This window comes from Lipotes vexillifer, unplaced genomic scaffold (assembly GCF_000442215.2).
Source record: "Lipotes vexillifer unplaced genomic scaffold, Lipotes_vexillifer_v1.1 scaffold908, whole genome shotgun sequence".
In the NCBI taxonomy this organism is placed as follows: Eukaryota; Metazoa; Chordata; class Mammalia; order Artiodactyla; family Lipotidae; genus Lipotes; species Lipotes vexillifer.
Genome location: NW_006797501.1, coordinates 183,617 through 206,127, shown reverse-complemented (window position 1 = coordinate 206,127; position 22,511 = coordinate 183,617). Strand labels below are relative to the sequence as shown.

The 22,511-nt window shown below is 36.6% G+C and overlaps 1 protein-coding gene across 1 annotated transcript in view; it reads right to left on the bottom strand.

The window, feature by feature from the left end:
- LRRIQ3 (leucine rich repeats and IQ motif containing 3) overlaps nucleotides 1–22,511 on the bottom strand; it is a 219,604-nt gene that overhangs the window by 132,757 nt on the left and 64,336 nt on the right. The window contains exon 5 of the mRNA XM_007469660.1: nucleotides 9,762–9,773. Within this exon, the coding sequence (XP_007469722.1) occupies nucleotides 9,762–9,773 (12 nt within the window). The remainder of the gene's footprint in view (nucleotides 1–9,761; nucleotides 9,774–22,511) is intronic.

Here is a 22,511-nt window from a genome sequence, read left to right as displayed (position 1 = left end):
TTTTGCTAATTTTACAGTAGTTACTAGTGAATTAAGCACCTACAGATAATTTGTATGCTACTCAATAATTCAAAAAATACATTTCTAATAAACATACTTATCAATTAGCAGCTTTTGCTTGTAAGAAACAGAAAACTATAAAGTTAAGGTGGCTTAAACACAAATGAGAAGTTACTGGCTACCAAAACTGAAAGCTCCAGGGGTAAGGCTCCAGGCTTGGTTTGTTTGGAACTCAGCCCCATTCCTCTGAAGTTTTCTTGGCTCACCCTTCTTCCACGTGTCAGTTCTACCCCAAGCAGGTGTGTCTTACGTTGGAAAAAAAATAAGCATAGTAATAATCCAGGAGAAAGATAATAGGTGATACATGATTACCAAAACCAAAAATAAAACAAAAAGCTTGTACCTCATGCTCATTTGGGTCAAACAGAAATTAATTCCCATGAGCAGGGAACTAGTATGGACTGGATAGTGTAAACCTACCAATCCCTGTGGCAAAAGACATTAATTTACTCTAACTGGCTCAGAACAATCTGGTCCCACCTCTAACATCTGAGTGTTTGATTTATCCTACTCTTCACAATGGTGAGTGGTGGAGTAGATGTTAAGTATACAACAAGAAGGTCCATTAAAATCTACCTTTTTGGAAATCAATATCAATTTCCTTCTCATACACATATCTACCAAATCAGCAATGTCTAGATGAAGTATATGCACCCCTCCTTCAAAAGGAAAGAATCCAAACACACCTAACACTGAATCTAGGTCCAAGTTCCAGATCCTTGGTAATTCATGGTCCAGCAACTCTGGATTAATACTCAATTATCCATCCCCAACCTACCTACCCAATATATAAAAGTATATAAAAAATCATAATGACTACAGATGAATATAAAGTGGTCACTGGACCATAACATATATCATATCTTGCCAAAAAAGAATAGGTAGCACTTTTTGCCTGGGCAGTTCAGTTCATTCCCTGGTCAGTAAAGCTGAAAGCATTCCACTGGGCTTTCAACCAGGCACTCCCTTGAATACTGCCCTCTCCTCAAGATGAGCAATTATAAGGATGTCTGGAAGATGTTACTGTAGCAGAAGACTATGTCCTAAGAACTGGAACACTGGATGTGCCAAAGGCCTTGAGAAAATCAACATTTTCAGAAAAGTTTTAGACTTATCTGGCCACTTAATTCCCCTAAACACTTAGTAAGCTGTTCATATTTTCGCTGCCCACCCCCGAAAACAACTTTCTCAATGTAGAAAAATCTTTCTTCAGCATAAAACATTATTCTCCGCCCTTCCCACAGGACTAAGTTTAATGACTTGTATCTTCAACTGGGCTTTGCCTGGGGTTCCACTAATATTTCTTTATGGTTTTACCACCAAATCAAAGGCTCTATCTTCCTAGTGAGGTTTACTATTCTTTGAGTCAGGAAGAGACTGCTTTATAGCAGGTACTAATTTCTTCTAGTTTCTTACCTGTCCAAGTCCTAACTTTATCTTGGGGTAAATACATCATCTTTTCTATTGACAGACTCTCAGATTAACAGACATTTCATCAAACTGAATTACAGATCATGGGCAAAAAAGACCCTTCTTAGCAAAGTCATATTTTCTTCCCGCACTGCTTTCATTTATATACATTTCAAGTTAATTATGTATCTTTCCTAAACTAATCTACAATTAGAGTTAAATATAGGGGAGACAAGCAAAATGATGATGATACATAGGACCACAGAAGTAATCAAAATATTTCAATATCTGGCATTTTTTCCTACTAATCCTCTCAACTTCATACCTTCTGTAGGCAAAAGTCAATGTATAATATAAATAAAAGTTTAACCAACTATTTCTTAACTACGCAAAAAGAATGACCAACTTTCCAGCTTAGGATAAATAAATTTTCCTCCTCATTCTCTTCCATACCTCAGTTTAGCCAGTTTTACAGTTTGAAGCCTATTCTTTATAGTATCAACTTATTTTTACATATAACAACAAGAAGCTCAAACTGGTATAAATATCAAAGGGTAATATCAGGGGTAGGGTAGGATTAAGGTTTTATTGGGGATTCCAAATCAATTTCTTGAGGACTGTTCAGTCATGTAAACCAATATATCCCTTTATTGTTTACACTAGTTTGTCTTGGATATTCTTTAATTTCTTCTACTTCTTTTATTAAGATAATCAAAACAATCCTAATAAAACAAACTGCCTTATATCAGAAATTACTCATCTGCGTGTCAAGTGTATGGTCAAATCAGCCCAAATCACACTGTACATAATGGGGAACAGTTAAATATAGAGGAGACAAGTAAAATGCTGATGATACATAGGACTATTGGTTCTATTTATATAAAATTTTATTCCTTAAATCTTGTCAACTATAAAATATTTCACAATAGGTGGTTAACATTGCTGGAATTATCAATAATTGTTTATTTATGTGAGTTTATTTTTAATATTATTAAGAAACAAAGACTGTAGAAAGGATGAGAATGGATGCTTGATAAGAGTCTTTTCATTGTAAGTAGAGTGTAGAGAGGTAAAAATATGTGGCAATTATCTTTTTCATAATGCAGAAACCTAGATCAATTTCTTTTTTAAAAATTTTATTTGTTTTTTAAAATTCTTATATTCCTTAGAATCTAAACACAAATTAAAGCAACAGTTCAAAGAAACAAGAAGTGGATCCGAACCCAGCTTTCCACCTCAGGACATTTACTTCACTCAGATAATCTTGACCTTTGGTATTATTGGTAGGCTTGAGTATTACATGTAGAGAAGTGCTTAGGGTCTCATCAGGATGGAGATTATAATGAGAAACCTTTAAAAAATCTAGGATCGGATGAAATGCACCTCCTGTGCACCAATATCATTATTCCCCTCATTCTACAAATTTCCAGAAGAAGAAAATTATCATCTTGGACCTACCTTGTCCCTGCATGAAAGAAAGAAAATCAATCTTCACTGAAAATTTTTAAAAGCAATCTATTCCTCACCTGGGTTTTCATTCCAAATTCAGACTACCGGAGTAATCTGTAAAACTGGAGATGATCCTTTTAAGTTCCAGTAGACACTTAAAGGTAATCAAAACATCCCCTATGGGAAAACCAATCTTCATAACAGAGTGTCAAAGAATTTAGAAAAAGTTCCAAGGAATATGAGTTCACACTCAAAATCACAGAACGCAGAAGGGAATGACATAAGGTAAGTGAAATCCTCAGTAAAAGCAGACAGTAAAATCAAACCTGTTAAGATAGCAACTACTGGAATTATAAGTTACTGAATGAAGTAAGTATGCTTAATATGTTTTACAAAATAAATGGAGATTAAAAATATGAGGAAAGAGCTATTAAGAAAATAATACGAAAATCTGAAAGAGAACCAAATAATACTTCTACCTATTAAAATTAAAATTTCAATGGCTAGATTAAGTAGCAGATTGATTATATATCACTGAGGAGAAAATTATTCAACTGGAAGATTAATCTAAGGATCCTCCTTATAGGATGTAAAATAGAAATAATTATAAAAGAAAGGTTAACAGACATTGTAAATTTGTATTTGTTGCATGATTTGAGAGTATTCAATTATGTTTTAAAGGCAAAGAGAACAAGCAAGCAGAACAGGCAAAGCTGGTAAGATGCCAAGTATAGATACTGAACTAGCAAATGAGAGCTACAGATAAGATTAATAAGATGTCTTAGGTATACATAATAAGTAAGGTAGTAACCTGAAAAACACATTATATAATGATGAAGCATAGGTGTGTGAAGAATACTGATATAATGGAAGAAATAAGGTATGGAATGACTAAATAACATTTTAAAACATTCATAAGGCATTTATCACATCATTTTCAGATGGACATCTGTGTCTCCCACCAAATCAATCATCCATCAGCAACCTAATATGACCTCATGCATGCTATTCTCAAAACATGAAAGTAAAATTCATCACTGCTTACTAAGTTATCAGTTACATAGTTTATAGCTAAGGTGAAGGACACTTGCTTGCTCCTACATCTCTCTAAAATGTCAAGAGTGTGTTGGCTCAAATCATTTTCTGGCTGTTGAAGACCCTCACTCATCCTCAACTCTGGTCCTTATAACCTAACCATCAGGGAAAGCCTGAGGGAACATAGTGAGAAACAGGACATATGAACATTGCATAATGCAGGATTCAGATAGTGTGGTCACTTTACCCCACTTGCACTCACATCTATTCCATTTTTCTCCCTTTCTTCTTGCTGTATGTTTTAAGTAGATTAAATAAACTAATTCAAGTATCTTAATTTGATCTCTGAGGCTTTTTACTCTGTGACATCTGAAATAGCCTGCCTGGTAACTTACTTGGAGGTTATAATAGCACCTAGGTAATTTTCTACCACTACAGCTGGCAGTAAGAAAGGGATGCAATTAAAAGGCATTCTAAGTAAATTATAAGAGAAATAAGATCATGTTTCACAAATGAACTTTACAATCAAAGCAATATTTAAGAGCCTGTAATACAAAAGAACTACTAAAACTTACCCATAATACAGAATAGAGAAGAAACTAAGCTAGAGATTAGAAAATAAATCCAGAACAAAACTCAATGGAGGTCTGATTACCCTCCCCAACAAGACCTTGGAATCAACAGGAAGAAACCCTAAGCCAAGGGTGTTACCAAATACCAACATATTAGTCTGCTGACCTCTGTTGTAGTCTACCTGTTAATATACTTAGAGACCACCATTGCAAAGAGGTAACTTCCCACCATAAGAAAAATGAGGAATATAGTAAAAATATTTTGAAGAGATTATCAATAAATAAAATGATGACTGGAAATTATCTAGAATTGATAAAGGAGAAACCAATCCTTAGATGCACACAGCCCAGCAAATATCAAGTTGTAAAATAAAAATAAATTGATTCTTAGAATTGTCAAAGTAAATATCTTCAGAAAACCAACAGAAATATCTTAGATTTAAAAGTAGTAAGAGAGAAAAGGAAGATAACCTGTAAAGGAACAATTAGCCTAACAATTTACTTTTCAACAGTACCAATGGAAGCCAAAAATAATGAAAATATATTCAATGAGCTAAAGGAAAATATCTATCAGCCTAAAATTAGGATTCCCAAAAAAGTGTATATCAAGTTTGATAGAGGAAAAAAAAGCCCCTTAAACTCTTTTATCTCCATTCTTTTATTTCATTTGTTTTAGCTTATAATTTTAGAGGCATTATGGCTATACTTTCATCTCTAAAATAAAACACTAAATATCTCAGTTCAGAATGGAATAGGAGAGTTTAACTGATTCTAAAACAGAGATTCAATAAATGCTCCTATTTGCAGGAGCATTTACAAGAGGTTCCTAGAACCTTTAAATCCTAATCATTCCTGGGTTCTGCAGTATGCATCAGCCTCAATCTTTGGCTTCTGATACTTTTAGGACAGGCTATAGCAGATGTTGGCAAACTTTTTCTTTAAAGAGCCAAATACAGACAGTAAAAATTTTAGGTTTCTGGGTATTACAATCTCTATCTCAACTATTCAGCTTTTCCATTGTAGCTTAAAAGCACATTGATAGACAATATATAAAAGAATGGGTGTGGCGGTGTTCCAATATAATTTATTGACAAAATCAGGTAGCCATCTTAAAGACCAGAGATTTCTGATCTCTAGCTACAGGTTCCTAAGATCTGCAAAGTCAGTTATACATACCTATCTGCTTCCTAGTTTGCAAAATTTTGTTGCTCTCTTTCTCTTTGCCCTTCTCTTGCCCTCTGCCTTTCTAAATCCTCATACTATCAGTTTAATGGGATTTAGAGAGTGAGTAGAGGCAAACTGAAATGCCAACACAATATTATTTTTCAAAGTATGTGTTATTAAAGGAAAACTGCTAGAATTTTGTTGAGGAATGAACTGCAGAGACAGATCAATTTAGAAAGAACAGACATTTTTATTACATTGATTCATCCAATATCATAAAAATGATATATTCTTATATTTATTTTCATCTTGTTCTATCAGTAATGTTTGGTAGCTTTCTTTTCAGAGGTAATTCACACCTTTCCTTTCATGTATCCTTAGTCCACGGTTTATGACAGCCATGAAAGTGCGCTGCTCAGATCTCCTTGAAGAGAACCCACTATGAGGAGCACAGCTGACTGATAGCCCCAGCTGCTGCCTTTTAGATCCATCACTACATTTTTGCCAAGGCTATTCCCAGTCAATGACTGAGGTATTGTACTAGTGCTGGCCCATTTCTGCCTGATGCAGGATTCCTCCAATGTTCAAGTTTTGCTCAGGGATTCCCCAATGGTCTGGCCTAAATTTGTTCAGAATTGTGTTGCTGAGTCTCTTTCTGCTGAATCCATTGTCTCTCTCCCTTCACAGGTGTCAAATTATCATCAGAGTGTGAAGGTTTTTCCTTGCCTATTCCTACTCCTTCCTCTTTTGTCAAAGGTATTTCTCCCAATAAATTTCTTGTACAACTAATCTTGTTTTTGTGTCAGCCTCTGGAAGACCAATCCAACAAATGGTGAGGCTTTTATACTACTATAAATGGTAGCTTTTAATTTCATTTTCCAATTGGTGATCGTTACTATATATTTAAATACTATTGGTTTTTGTATTATTATTTTACTAGCTTGCACATTCAAAATCATGACATCTACAAGAAATTACAATTTTCTTACTTTCTAATCTTTTAACTTCCTTTTTATTTTCCTTACTTTGTTCCACTGATCTATGCTCCCCATTGCAGTACTAAATAAAAACGCTAACAGTTGACACCCTTGTTTTGTTCCTGGCCTCAGGGGGAATAATTCCAATATTTCACTACTAAGTATTAATAAATGTGTTAAAAATATATGTATTGTTAGATTAAGAAAGTTTCCTTCTAATCCTAGATTGCTATATATATATATGTATATATATATATATATATACATATATATATATATTTTTTTAACCTTAAATGACTGTTGAATTTTATGATTTTGGTGCAGACATTGAGAGGATTGTATACAGGTAGACCTCACTTTACAAGATACTGCATTAATGAAACCCTGCATATACCAGAACTATAACCTCACTTTGCACAACTCTATTATATATTATTTTTCTATTACTGAGTAACAAATTGCACAAACTTTGTGGCCAATCTGGGTTCTTTCTTATCTGGAAAAAATCTGTTTCTAAGCTCATTCAAGTAGTTGGTAGAATCCAGTTTCTTGCATAGGACTAAAGTCTCCATTTTTTTGCTGGTTATTGGTGGAGGGTCACTCCTAGCTCATAAAGTCACTCTCATGTCATTTAAATGTGATCCCCTTCACCTTTAAGACAGCAACAGTACATCAAGTCCTTCTTGTGCTTCAACTTTCTCTGATATCCTGTTCCACCATCAGCCAGAGAACACTCTTTGTTTTTAAAGAGGTCATTTGATTAGGTTAGACCCACTCAGATAATCTATCTTAAGGTCAACTGACTAGTAAGGAACCTTAATGACATCTGCAAAATATCATCTGCTGCATAATATAACATGATTGTGGGAGTAACACCAGGGAACAAAGATCATATGGGCCATCTTGAAAGTCTGCCTATAACAAGTTAGATGAGATCAAATGAGATCAAGTCTCAGTTACTTTGGAACCTTGAAAAATGAGGACACATTCATTCAAAATATACACAAATTTTAGTTAACCTGATACTGGGCAAAGTGAGAAACACTGAGGTGTTTTCCCCCACTCATATTCTGTTATGTGACTCGTTTTCTAATGTTAAACTAATTTTTTATTCTTCAAATAAACCTATGTTGGCTATAGGGTATTAACTACTTTATATGTCACTAGATCTAATTTTTTAATATATTTAAAATAATTTTTACATGTGCATATATAAGACAGGCCTGCAATTTTCTTTCTTGTAAGGTCCTTTTCAGGTTTTGCTTTTAATGTTATGCTGACCTCTCAAAACATGAAAAGTATTCTTATTCACTCTTCGGAAATTTTGGTTAAGATGGTATTATATGTTCCTTAGATGTGCAGGATAATTCACCAGCAAAGTCATCTAGACCTGAAGTCTCTTTGTGGGAAAGATTTTAATAATGGATTCAATTTCTTTAATGTATGAAGGACTATTCAGCATTTTTATTTCTTCTGTTAGATTGAAAATTGTGTTTCTTCAAAGAATTTGTCCACTTCACACAAACTGTCAAATTATTTGGCATAAGTTACTCATTGTATTCCCTTTAACTTCTGTGAAGCTGCAGCGATGTTCTTTATCATGGTAATTTGAATTTTTTCCTCTATCTCTTTGTTATCTCTTTGTCTTGCTAGAGCTTTATCAATTTATTACTCTTTGAAAATAACCAATTCTTGGCTTTATTGATTTTTTTAACACCTTTATTGGAGTATAATTGCTTTACAATGGTGTGTTAGTTTCTGCTTTACAACAAAGTGAATCAGCTATACATATACATATATCCCCATATTTCCTCCCTCTTACGTCTCCCTCCCACCCTCCCTATCCCACCCCTCTAGGTGGCCACAAAGCACTGAGCTGATCCCCCTGTGCTATGCAGCTGCTTCCCACTAGCTACCTATTTTACATTTGGTAGTGTATATATGTCCATTTGGCTTTATTGATTTTTATGCACATTTTCTCATGTTCATTGTATGCTTGTTTTATATTTCATCTATTTCTGACACTATTTTTATTATTCCTTTCCTTTTACTCTTTTGGGTATAACTTCTGCTACTTTTCTATCTTCATGAGACAGATGCTTAGATCCTTGATATGCCAAACTTCTTCCTTTTTTATATATAAATTTAGATCTATTAGGAAATAATTATGTCTTTTGCTTTCAAATATGCTGTGGTAGAAACTGCTAACTACCTTCCAATTCAAATCCTCCCTTTTAGCCTTTGTAACAGAAGCCAAATTTCACACAAGTAGCAAAATGGCCAGATAAAAGATCCTATTTCTTAGCATTCCTTGTTGCCAGTGTGCCCATATTACTAAATTCTGGCCAAGGAACTGTTAAGAGGAAATGTTTTATTCCCAATTAGGCTGATTAAAGTTGCTGTTTTAGTGTGGTGATGTGCCCTTTCTGCCATTCAGTACTGCATGAGCCTTCCAGCATGCAACCAGATATAGCAATTGGAACTTTGACAGCCATTCTGAAACACAAGTGAACTTAGGATAGAACACACAAGATAGGAAGATAGAATAAAAAGGACACTTGGGTCCTGATTTTGTGCAGAGTCACACTTGTAAAAAGTACACTTTGTACTTCTTGGACTACGGACTCTTCTAATATAAAAAATAAAACTTTTTCCTAGTTTAAATCATTATTTTAGGAGGTCTCTGTTACACAGAACTGAATCCAGTTATGACTAAAACATACAAATATATTGTTTCTTCTTTTTAAAAAAATATTATCAAATTAAATAAAGCTTTCAGTAGTTTTAATATAATAATGATGACTACAGGCCTCTGTATTTTGCTCCTGGTCTGAATAGGACCACATATTATTTTCCTATTTATATACATATCTGATGGAACTATTTTGGACTACAATATGGTGCACTTTCCTCCTCAGGTTGCCATGGGACATTTGGCTTAGCACTGAAAATTCTTGATAATAGTAAATGGACACCAATTCTACAGCATTACCTTTCAGACACTGAAGAATCCCTTCTTGTTGTTATGAAACACCTGGCTAAGAATGTAGTCATGCTGAATTGTGGGCTTATAAAGCACATGACTATCAAGAACAAGTATATGGGGCTTCCTTGGTGGTTGAGAGTCCACCTGCCGATGCAGGGGACGCGGGTTCGTGCCCCGGTCCGGGAGGATCCCACATGCCGTGGAGCGGCTAGGCCCGTGAGCCATGGCCACTGGGCCTGCGCATCCGGAGCCTGTGCTCCGCAATGGGAGAGGCCACAATAGTGAGAGGCCCGCATACCCCAAAAAAAAAAAAAAAAAAAAAAAAGAACAAGTATATGATGTCTAAGCATGCTAAGATCAGCTCCCTAGCACAGCTGGATTCTGCACTAGTTCAAGATTTAGCCAAGGCTGCGGCAAAGGTGTAATTTGTAAACTTTGAAATGCTGTAATATCTGCAAATAAAATTGGCACCATGTGCCATCTGTACATATAAAAAAAATATGTTGGATGTTATACATAGGTGATCTCTGCTAAAACCCAGTTTATTACAACACTAGCATGCAGACAATTCCTATACTATATGTCAAAAGAAATTTATAACCATACCATTCAGACAATCATAATAGTTAGATATTATCCTTTAAAAACAAGCTGAAACCTGTCTTTCTGAAAGTCCCATCCTTATTCTAGATCCTTTTATCTATTCTATTTACTATTTGTATATAGCATATATATACTAACAGTATACTACACTAGTATATATTATACATATACTATTTTATAGTCAGTATCATACACTATTCAGCTATTTTGAAATATCCTTAAATAACTTTTGATACGTAAATATCCAAGTACCTCTAACCATTCTTTCTTGTAATTGTAGGATATTTGATTTCTGCAACCCTCTTATATTTTTAAAAAATAAATCCAGCTAATACATATCATCTAAAATATGGAAGTCACAGAAATTTAGCTTATTAGAAATACCTGGTGAATGATGCTGGTCAACCAGGTTCATGTTTTATAAGGGCACTCTGAAATAATAATCATGGCAGTCACATATTTTTTAAATCTACCCATATTCCCATGTAAAAACAGATATAACAACTAGATAGTAAAAATTTTTCATTACCTATAACAACATTATGTGAGAAGATATCCCCAGGAAATCTAATATTTATAGGAATACAGAAAAACCACTGACATCCATCAGACCACTGTGATATTAGCAATTATGCAGTAGGAAACAAATGAAATCAATGCATGTGATGGGTAGAAATAAAACAAAACATCTAAAGACACTTCCTGGAAAGCTTGGAGAGACAATTTAAGAACAGAGCTATTTTTAGTTTTTTAAGGAACCTTCATATTGTTCTCCATAGTTGCTGTCCAATTTACATTCCCACCAATAGTGTTTGAGGGTTTCCTTTTCTCCACACCCTCTCCAGCATTTATTGTTTGTAGATTTTTTTTGATGATGGCCAAAATCAAGTATACTTCAAGAAAAATTTTTTAAAAACAACAGAAGCTAAATCCTAGTGGGGTTTTGCATATTCTAATAGTGTGTGAATACAAGGGTTCAGTGGTAAGATCTGAAGGTCCTAGAGAATTCTGGGCCTATAAACCCACAAAACTAATTAGCCAGTGCTTTTCTCTAGGTTAAAGCCCCAAACTGAGAAGAAACTCCTGAAGATAGAATCAAAATTGAGCAGCACAGAAACAATGGAGAAAAATAGAGAGGAAAAAAAAAAGTCTGAATTAAAAAGGGAGTGCTGGGGCTTCCCTGGTGGCGCAGTGCTTGAGGGTCCGCCTGCCGATGCAGGAGGCGCGGGTTCGTGCCCCGTTTCGGGAGGATCCCGCATGCCGCGGAGCGGCTGGGCCCGTGAGCCATGGCCGCTGGGCCTGCGCGTCCGGAGCCTGTGCTCCGCAAGTGGGAGAGGCCGCAACAGTGAGTAACGCAAGGGAAAAAAAAAAAAAAAGGGAGTGCTGGGGACCAGAGAAAGAGAATTCAGAAAGTAAGCCATGATACTTTCAGAAACTACACACACACACACACACACACACACACACACACACAAACCAAACAAGAACAGAATAAAGAACTTTAGAACCTGAAAAAAAGCTTCTTAAAGTTGATTAAAAACTAATTTCTCATAAAATTGGCAATACAATAGGATCACTATCTAAAGCCATAAAGATTTATTATACAGTTATTATAAAGCAAAAAGACAACAAGAAGCAAAGTAACATCACTATAGACAATAAAAGCAAGCCAGACACTGCAGCCTGCAAAAAAGATAAAACTATAACCTATTATTTCAAAGTAAACTTAAGTCCAGTTCTGCATATTAGGAGCTTGGAAACTGTCATTCTGTCCTAACAACAACTAAAAAGCTGAATAGATTGAAAAACCAATGACTTTTCTTGGATCTCTAAGACAGAGGAGAACACAGGGCGCACTGTTGCCTTAAAGATTTGAGAGACAGGTGAATATAAATCATCACAGATTACCTGAGCAAACACTCATAAGAGGAAACTGCCACCAAAACCAGTGACAAGGTAGGAAAATCTGAACTGTCATTGCCAAATTGCTGGAGGCTCAGTGTGCACAACACTGAGAGTTTAAAACTCCAGGGGTACTTAGTCATAAGGAGACTACCACAGTACTGTGAGATTTACCTCCAGGAGTTCCACCAGATTCCCACAGTAAACATCAGAGAAAAATCTCCTTGTTCTTCCAAAAGTGGGAGGGGAAAATGAAACAATTTGAAATATATCAGAGCACTCTGTTCTTTTTAAACAAGGCCTGCCCTCAGGTGAATGTAATTAACTACAGCCTAACCTACTGGGGTATTATCAGAGCCTAACTGACCTGGGAGAAGGGAAAACACAACTGCAACTGGCCCAAGCCTTCCACATGAGAGAAAGGAAATAGAGTTGAACCTTGAACAACATGGGGGTTAGAAGCATCAACCTCTCACACAGTCAAAAATCCACATATAACTTTATAAAGTCAACCCTCCATATCCACAGTTCCACATCTACAGATTCAACGAACATTAGATCATGTAGTACAGGAGTATGTATTTATTGAAAGAAATCTGTGTATAAGTGGACCCATGCAGTTCAAACCCATGTTGTTCAAGGGTCAGCTGTACTAAACTCCAGCTCACTCTAGCAATCCAGTCACACCAAAGGTGGGAGAAAAAAAATGAGAAGCTCTTGTCAGTTTATAGTTCACATTCACAGACTCACTAAAAGTCTAAAACTTAATCATAGGAGTATAGAATGCTACCCCTCCCCACACCTCAGCATCAATAACCAAGACCTATTTTCAACAGTTTCTTTTACCTGGTACATAATGTTGAGCTATCAGAAAAAAAATGACAAGGCATACCAAAAGGGAAAAAAAAGCACAATTTAAAGAAACTGAACAATGATCAGAAACACATGGCAGGGAAGTTGGAATTATCAGACCAGAACTTTTAAAACAATTATGAATAATATGCTAAAAGCTCTAATGGATAAACCACACAGCTTACAAGAATAGATGGGCAATATAAACAGAGAGAGAAAAAAACTAAGATAGAATCAAAAAGAAATGCTAGAGATCAAAACACTACAACAGAAATGAATATGTCTACAATGGGCTTATTACTACATTGGATATGGCTAAGGAAAAACATCAGAATACTTGAAAACAAAAAAGCAAAGAGAACAAAGACAAAAAAAGCAGGATAGGATATGCAAGGGCTATGGAACTATAAAGGTGCAACATACCTGTGATGGAAATACCAGAAGGAGAAGAGATAAATGAAAAGAAGAAATATTTGAAACTATAATGATGGAGAATTTCTCCAAATTAAAGCCAGACAACAAACCACAGATTCAGGAAGATCAGAGGTTACAAAGCAGGAAAAATGACGAAACCTTACATCATTTTCAAACTAAAGCATATCAGAAAGAAGTCAAGGGAGAAAAATCTTACCTATAGAGGAATAAAGATAAGAAGTATATATGACTTCTTCACAGACATCATGCAAGCAAGAAGAAAATGAGGTGACATGTTTACACTATTGAGAGAAAAAATCTGCTAACCTACAATTCTATTCCCAATGAAATTATCTTTCAAAGTGAAAAATAAATAAAGACAAAAACCTAGGGAATTTTTTGCCAGTACTGCTGTATAAGAAATGTTAAAAGAAGTTCTTTAGAGAGAAAAAAAAAAATAAGTGATTATCTTGCATTTACAAAGAGTAAGGAGGAGAATCAAAGAAGGAATAAGTGAAGTTAAAATAAAACTTTATTTTTCTTATACTTAAGAGGTAACAGTTTGTACAAAACAATAGCATTAATATATTCAATTATGTATATATATAATATATACACATCTACATACAACATACATACATATAAATGCTTATGTATGTATCAGTGAAATAACTGAAGTCAGTGATACAAGGGACAGGAAGGGGGAATTAGGATTGTTTTGTTATTATATGATACTAATACTACCTGTGAAATTGTATAGTGTTTGAAACTGGGCTTAGATTAGCTATATATGTATACTGCAACCTCTAGGGCAAACACTAAGAAAGTGGTAACCAATATGTGAAGAAAGGAGAGAAAATGGAATCATATAAAATGCTCAGTTAAAACCACAAAAGGAAGAAAAAAGTGGAATGTAAAATAGGAAAACAATGGCAACAAATAAAAAACAGTAATGGATATGACAGATATTAATCAAATTGTATCAATTATCACTATAAAGTTAATAGTCTAAATGCACAAATTTAAAAACAGAGGTTGCAGTGTGTTGCCAAGATGGAGTAGGAAGATCCTAAGCTTACCTCTTCCCACAGGCACACCAAAATTACAACTATTGATAGAGCAATTATCTATAACAACCTAAAGACCAGCAGAAAAGATTTTCTACAACTAAAGATATAAAGAAGCAACCATAATGAGATGGGTAGGAGGGGCGGAGCTGTGATATAATCAAGACCCCCAACCCCAGTAGGTAACTGACAAATAGGAAGATAATAACAACTTAAGAGGTTGTCCCCAAGGAGCAAGGGGTCCAAGCTCCACATTGGACTCCCTAGCCCATGGGTCCTGTACTGGAAAGATGATTCCCCAGAATGTCTGGCTTTGAAGGCCAGTGGGGCTTGCATATGGGAGAGCTTGAAGGCTGTAGGAAACAGAGACTCTGCTCTGTAGGAAACAGAGACACATTGCTCTGAGTGCCAGTGCAAACGCAGTAATTTGAAAAGAGCTTGGTCAGACCCACTAACTGACCTTAGAGATCCTCCCAGAGAGGCAGGAGGCAACTGGGACTCCTTATGGGGACAAAGACTCCAGCAGTAGCCATTTTGGGGAGGTCATTCTACCACAAGGACATTAACACTGGCAAGAGCCATTATGAAGTCCTCCCTCTAGCCTATTATTATGCGTGCCAGCCCCAACTGCCAGCACACCTATAGTAGTCAGCCCCACCACATTAGAAGGGCCCATGCAACCCACATAGGGGACATCCCCTAGAGCATATAGCTCTGGTGACCAGAGGAGAGTATGCTGCTGGGCCCCATAGGACATCTCGCACATAAGGCCACTTCTCCAAGACTGGGAAATGTAATCAACCTAATAAATAGAAATAAATACAGAGAATTAGGCAAAATGAGGAGACGAAAGAATATGTTCCAAACAAAGGAACAAGGCAGAACCTCAGAAAAAGAATTAAACGAAATGGAAATAAGCAATCTACCTTGAGGAATTCAAGGTAATGATCATAACGATGCTCAACAAACTTGAGAAAAGAGTGGATGAACATGGTGAGAATTTTAATGAGGAGTTGGAAAACATAAAGAACCAAACCTAGCTGGAGAATAAAATAACTAAAAGTAAAAATACACTAGAAGAAATCAACAGTAGATTAAGTAACACAGAGGAACAGATCAGCAAACTGAAAGACAGAGTAGTGGAAATCACCCAAGCTAAACAGAAAATAAGGGGAAAAAAGAAGTTTAAAAAATGAGGATAGTTAAGAGAACTCTGGGAAAAATAAAGCATAATAACTTTCACATTATAAGGGTCCCAGAAGGCAAAGAGATAGAGAAAAGGGCAGAGAACTTATTTGAAAAAAATAATTGTTGAGAACTTCCCTAACTTGGGAAAGAAAACAGACATCCAGGTCCAGGAAGAACACAGAGTCCCAAATAAGGTTAATCAAAGGAGGTCCACAACAAGACACATTATAGTTAAAATTGCTAAAATTAAAGACAGAGAGACAATCCTAAAAGCAGGAAGAGAAAAGCAACTAGTGAAGTAAAGGGAACTCCCATTAAACTGTCAGCTGACTTTTCATCAAAAACTTTGCAGGGCAGAAGAGGGTAGCACAATATATTCAAAGTGATAAAAGGAAAACCCCTACAACCAAGAATACTCTACCTGTCAAGACTTTATTCAGATTTGAAGAAAAAATAAAAAGTTTTTGCAGACAAGTAAAAGCTAAAAAAGTTCAATATCACTAAACCAGTTTTAAAAGAAATGTTAAAGGATCTTTTCTAAGCAGAAAAGACCAGGACTAGAAATATGAAAATTATGAAAGGAAGAATGTTCTTGGTAAAGGCAATCATGCAATAAAAGTAGTGAACCAAGCACTTATAAAGCTAGTAGGAAGGTTAAAAGAGAAAAGTAGTAAATTTATCTATATCCACAATAAGGAGTTAAGGGATACAAAAAACAAAAAGATATAAAATATGATGTAGAAAGAGGAAACCTTCAAGATGGTGGAAGAGTAAGACATGGAGATCACTTTCCTCCCCACAAATACATCAGAAATACATCTACATGTGGAACAACTCCTATAACACCTACTGAACACTGGCAGAAGAGCTCAGACCTCTCAAAAGCCAAGAAACTCCCCCACGTATCTGGTTAGGGCAAAAGGAAAAAGGAAAAACAGAGACAAAAGAATAGGGACGGGATCTGCCCCTCTGGGAAGGAGCTAGGAAGGAGGAAAAGTTTCCACACACTAGGAAGCCCCTTCACTGGCAGAGACAGTGGGTGGCAGGGGGGAAGCTTCAGAGCCACAGCAGAGAGCACAGCAACAGGGGTACAGAGGGCAAAGCAAAGAGATTCCCACACAGAGGATCAGTGCTGACCAGCACTCACCATCCTGAAAGGCTTTTCTGCTCACGCGCTGAGGAGGGTGGGGGCTGGGAGCTGAGGCTCCAGCTTCGGAGGTCGGATCCCAGGGAGAGGACTGGGGTTGCCTGTGAGAACACAGCCTGAAGGGGGCTAGTGCGCCACAGCTAGCCAGGAGGGAGTCCAGGGAAAAGTATGGAACTGCCGAAGAAGAAATAGACTTTTTCTTGCCTCTATGTTTTGAGGTGCACGAGGGGTGGGAATACAGGGCGCCGCCTAAACGAGCTCCAGAGACGGGCGTGAGCTGCGGCAATCAGCGCAGACCTCAGAGGTGAGCATGAGACGCCAAGGCTGCTGCTGCAGCCAATAAGAAGCCTGTGTGCAAGCACAGGTCACTATCAACATCTCCCCTCCCCAGAGTCTGTGCAGCCCGCCACTGCCAGGGTCCCGTGATCCAGGGACAACTTCCCCGGGAGAACACACGGAGCACCACAGGCTGTTACAATGTCACGCTGGCCTCTCCTAACACAGGCTCGCCCCACATTCTTTACCCAACCCTCCCCCCAGCCTGAGTGAGCCAGAGCCCCATAATCAGCTGCTCCTTTAACCCCATCCTATCTGAGCAGGAACAGATGCCCTCAGGCGACCTACACCCAGAGGTGGGGCCAAATCCAAAGCTGAGCCCCAGGAGATGTGCGAACAAAGAAGAGAAAGGGAAATTTCTCCCAGCAGCCTCAGGAGCAGCAGATTAAATCTCCACAATCAACTTGATGTACCCCACATCTGTGGAATACCTGAATAGACAATGAATCATCCTAAATTGAGGCAGTGGACTTTGGGAGCAGCAATATATATATTTTTTTCCTTTTTTGCTTTTTCAATGTGGCTGACAGGGTTGTGGTACTCTGGCCAGCTGTCAGGCCTGTGCCTCTGAGGTGGGAGAGCTGAGTTCAGGACATTGGTTCACTGGAAACTACCCAGCTCCATGTAATATCAAACAGCAAAAATATTCGAGAGATCTCCATCTCAATGCCAAGACCCAGCTCCACTAAATGACCAGCAAGCTACAGTGCTGAACACCTATGCCAAACAATTACAAGGATGGGAACACAATCCCACCCACTAGCAGAAAGTCTGCCTTAAAGCGTAATAAGGTCAAAGACACCCTAAAACACACCACCGGCCATGGAACTGCCCAAAAGAAAGACAAGATCCAGCCTCATCGACCAGAACACAGGCACCAGTCCCCTCCATCAGGAAGCCTACACAACCCACTGAACCAACATAGCCACTGGGGGAAGACACCAAAAACAACGGGAACTACGAACTTGCAGGCTGCGAAAAGGAGACCCCAAACACATGAAGTTAAGCAAAATGGAACACAGAGAAACACACAGCAGATGAAGGACCAAGGGAAAAACCCACCAGACAAAACAAATGAAGACGAAATAGTCTACCTGAAGAAGAATTCAGAATAATGATAGTAAAGATGATAAAAAATCGTAGAAACAGAATGGAGAAAATACAAAAACCATTTAACAAGGACCTAGAAGAACTAAAGAGCAAACAAACAATGATAAACAATACAATAAATGAAATTTAAAATTCTCTAGAAGGAATCAATAGCAGAATAACTGAGGCAGAAGAATGGATAAGGGACCAGGAAGATAAAATAGTGGAAATAACTACCACAGAGAGGAATAAAGAATGAAAAGAATTGAGGACAGTCTCAGAGACCTCAGGGACAACATTAAACACATCAACATTCAAATTATAGGGGTCTCAGAAGAAGAAGAGAAAAAGAAAGGGACTGAGAAACAATCTGAAGAGATTATAGTTGAAAACTTCCTGAATATGGGAAAGGAAATAGTTAATCAAGGAAGGGCAGAGAGTTCTGTACAGGATAAATCCAAGGAGAAACATGCCATGACACAGATTAATCAAACTATCAAAAACTAAATACAAAGAAAAAATATTAAAAGCAGCAAGGGAAAAACAACAAATAACATACAAGGGAATCCCCATAAGGTTAACAGCTCATCTTTCAGCAGAAACTCTGCAAGACAGAAGGGACTGGCAGGACATATTTAAAGTGATGAAAGGGAAAAACCTACAACCAAGATTACTCTACCCAGCAATGATCTCATTCATATTCGATGAAGAAATCAAAACCTTTACAGACAAGCAAAAGGTAAGAGAATTCAGCACCACTAAACCAGCTTTACAACAAATGCTAAAGGAACTTCTCTAGGCAGGAAACACAAGAGAAAGAAAAGACCTTCAATAACAAACCCAAAACAATTAAGAAAATGGTAAAAGGAACACACATATCAATAATTACCGTAAATGTAAATGGATTAAATGCTCCAACATAGACTGGCTGAATGGATACAAACACAAGACCCATATATATGCTGTCTACAAGAGACCCACTTCAGACCTAGGGACACATACAGACTGAAAGTGAGGGAACGGAAAAAGATATTCCATGAAAATGGAAATCAAAAGAAAGCTGGAGTAGCAATTCTCATATCACACAAAATAGACATTAAAAAAAAGACTATTACAAGAGACAAAGAAGGACACTACAAAATGATCAAGGGATCAATCCAAGAAAAATATATAACAATTGTAAATATTTATGCACCCAACATAAGAGCACCTAAATCCCTAAGGCAAATGCGAACAGCCATAAAATGGAAAGCAACAGTAACACAATCATAGTAGGGGACTTTAATACCCCACTTTCACCAATGGACAGATCATCCAAAATGAAAATAAATAAGGAAACACAAGCTTTAAACAATACATTAAACAAGATGGACTTAATTGATATCAATAGGACATTCCATCCAAAAACAACAGAATACACTTTCTTCTCAAGGGCTCATGGAACATTCTCCAGGATACGTGATATCTTGCAACACAAATCAAGCCTTGGTAAATTTAAGAAAATTGAAATCTTATCAAGTATCTTTTCTGACCACAATGTTATGAGACTAGATATCAATTATTGGGAAAAAATCTGTAAAAAATATAAATACATGGAGGCTAAAATAAAAACTACTTAATAACCAAGAGATCACTGAAGAAATCCAAGATGAAATAAAAAAATACTTAGAAACAAATGACATGATGACACAAAACCTATGGGATGCAGCAAAAGCAGTTCTAAGAGGGAAGTGTATAGCAATACAATCCTACCTTAAGAAACAAGAAACCTCTCAAATAAACAACCTAAACTTAAACCTAAAGCAATTAGAGAAGAAGAACAAAACAACTCCAAAGGTAGCAGAAGGAAAGAAATCATAAAAATCAGATCAGAAATAAATGAAAAAGAAATGAAGGAAATGACAGCAAAGATCAATAAAACTAAAAGCTGGTTCTTTGAGAAGATAAACAAAATTGATAAACCATTAGCCAGACTGAACAAGAAAAAAAGGGAGAAGACTCAAATCAATAGAATTAGAAATGAAAAAGGAGAAGTAACAACTGACGCTGCAGAAATACAAAGGATCATGAGAGATTACGACAAGCAATTGTATGCCAATAAAGTGGACAACCTGGAAGAAATGGACAAATTCTTAGAAATGCACAACCTTCTGAGACTGAACCAGGAAGAAATAGAAAATATGAACAGACCAATCAGAAGCACTGAAATTGAAACTGTGATTAAAAATCTTCCAACAAACAAAAGCCCAGGACCAGATGGCTTCACATGCAAATTCTATCAAGTATTTAGAGAAGAGCTAATACCTATTGTTCCCAAACCCCTCTAAAAGAGAGCAGAGGGAAGAACACTTGCAAACTCATTCTATGAGGCCACTATAACCCTGATACAAAAACCAGACAAAGATGTCAAAATGAAAGAAAACTACAGGCCAATATCACTGATGAACATGGATGCAAAAATCCTCAACAAAATACTAGGAAACAGAATCCAACGGCACATTAAAAGGATCATACACCATGATCCAGTGGGGTTTATCCCAGGAATGCAAGGATTCTTCAATATACATGAATCAGTCAATGTGGTACACCATATTAAGAAACTGAAGAATAAAAACCATATGATCATCTCAACAGATGCAGAAAAAGCTTTTGACAAAATTAAACACCAATTTATGATAAAAAACCCTCCAGAAAGTAGGCATAGAGGGAACTTACTTCAACATAATAAAGGCCATATATGAGAAAACCACAGCCAACATCATCCTCAATGGTGAAAAAACTGAAACCATTTCCACTAAGATCAGGAAGAAGACAAGGTTGCTCACTCTCATGACTATTATTTAGCATAGTTTTAGAAGTTTTAGCCACAGCAATCAGAGAAGAAAAAGAAATAAAAGCAATCCAAACTGGAAAAGAAGAAGTAAAGCTGTCACTGTTTGCAGATGACATGATACAGTACATAGAGAATCCTAAAGATGCTACCAGAAAACTACTAGAGCTAATCAATGAATTTGGTAAAGTAGCAGGATACAAAATTAATGCACAGAAATCTTTTGCATTCCTATACATGAATGATGAAAAATCTGAAACTGAAATCAAGAAAACACTCCCATTTACCATGGCAACAAAGAGAATAAAATACCTAGGAATAAACCTATCTAAGGAGACAAAAGACCTGTATGCAGAAAATTATGACATTGATCAAATAAATTAAAGATGATACAAATAGATGGAGAGATATACCATGTTCCTGGTTTGGAAGAATCAACATTGTGAAAATGACTATACTACCCAAAGCAATCTACAGATTCAATGCAATCCCTATCAAATTACCAATGGCATTTTTCACAGAACTAGAACAAAACTTTCACAATTTGTATGGAAACCCAAAAAACCCAAAATAGCCAAAGCAATCTTGAGAAAGAAAAATGGAGCTGGAGGAATCAGGCTCCCTGACTTCAGACTATACTACAAAGCTACAGTAATCAAGACAGTATAGTACTGGCACAAAAACAGAAATATAGATCAATGGAACAGGATAGAAAGTCCAGAGATAAACCCACTCACCTATGGTCACCTTATCTTTGATAAAGGAGGGAAGAATATACAGTGGAGAAATGACAGCCTCTTCAATAAGTGCTGCTGGGAAAACTGGACAGCTACATGTAAAAGAATCAAATTAGAACACTCCCTAACACTGTACACAAAAGTAAACTCAAAATGGACTAAAGACCTAAATGTAAGGCCAGACACTATAAAACCCTTAGAGAAAATCATAGGCAGAACACTCCATGACATAAATCACAGAAAGATCCTTTTTGACTCACCTCCTAGAGAAATGGAAATAAAAACAAAAACAAACAAAAGGGACCTAATGAAATTTAAAAGCTTTTGCACAGCAAAGGAAACAAAACGAAAAGACAACCCTCAGAATGGGAGAAAATATTTGCAAATGAAGCAACTGACAAAGGATGAATCTCCAAAATTTACAAGCAGCTCATTCAGCTCAATATCAAATAAACAAACAACCCAATCCAAAAATGGGCTGAAGACCTAAATAGACATTTCTCCAAAGAAGATATACAGATTGCCAACAGACACATGAAAGAATGCTTAACATCATTAATCATTAGAGAAATGCAAATCAAAACTATAATGAGATATCATCTCACAGCAGTCAGAATGGTCATCATCAAAAAATCTACAAACAATAAATGCTGGAGAGGGTGTGGAGAAAAGGGAACCCTCTTGCACTGTTGG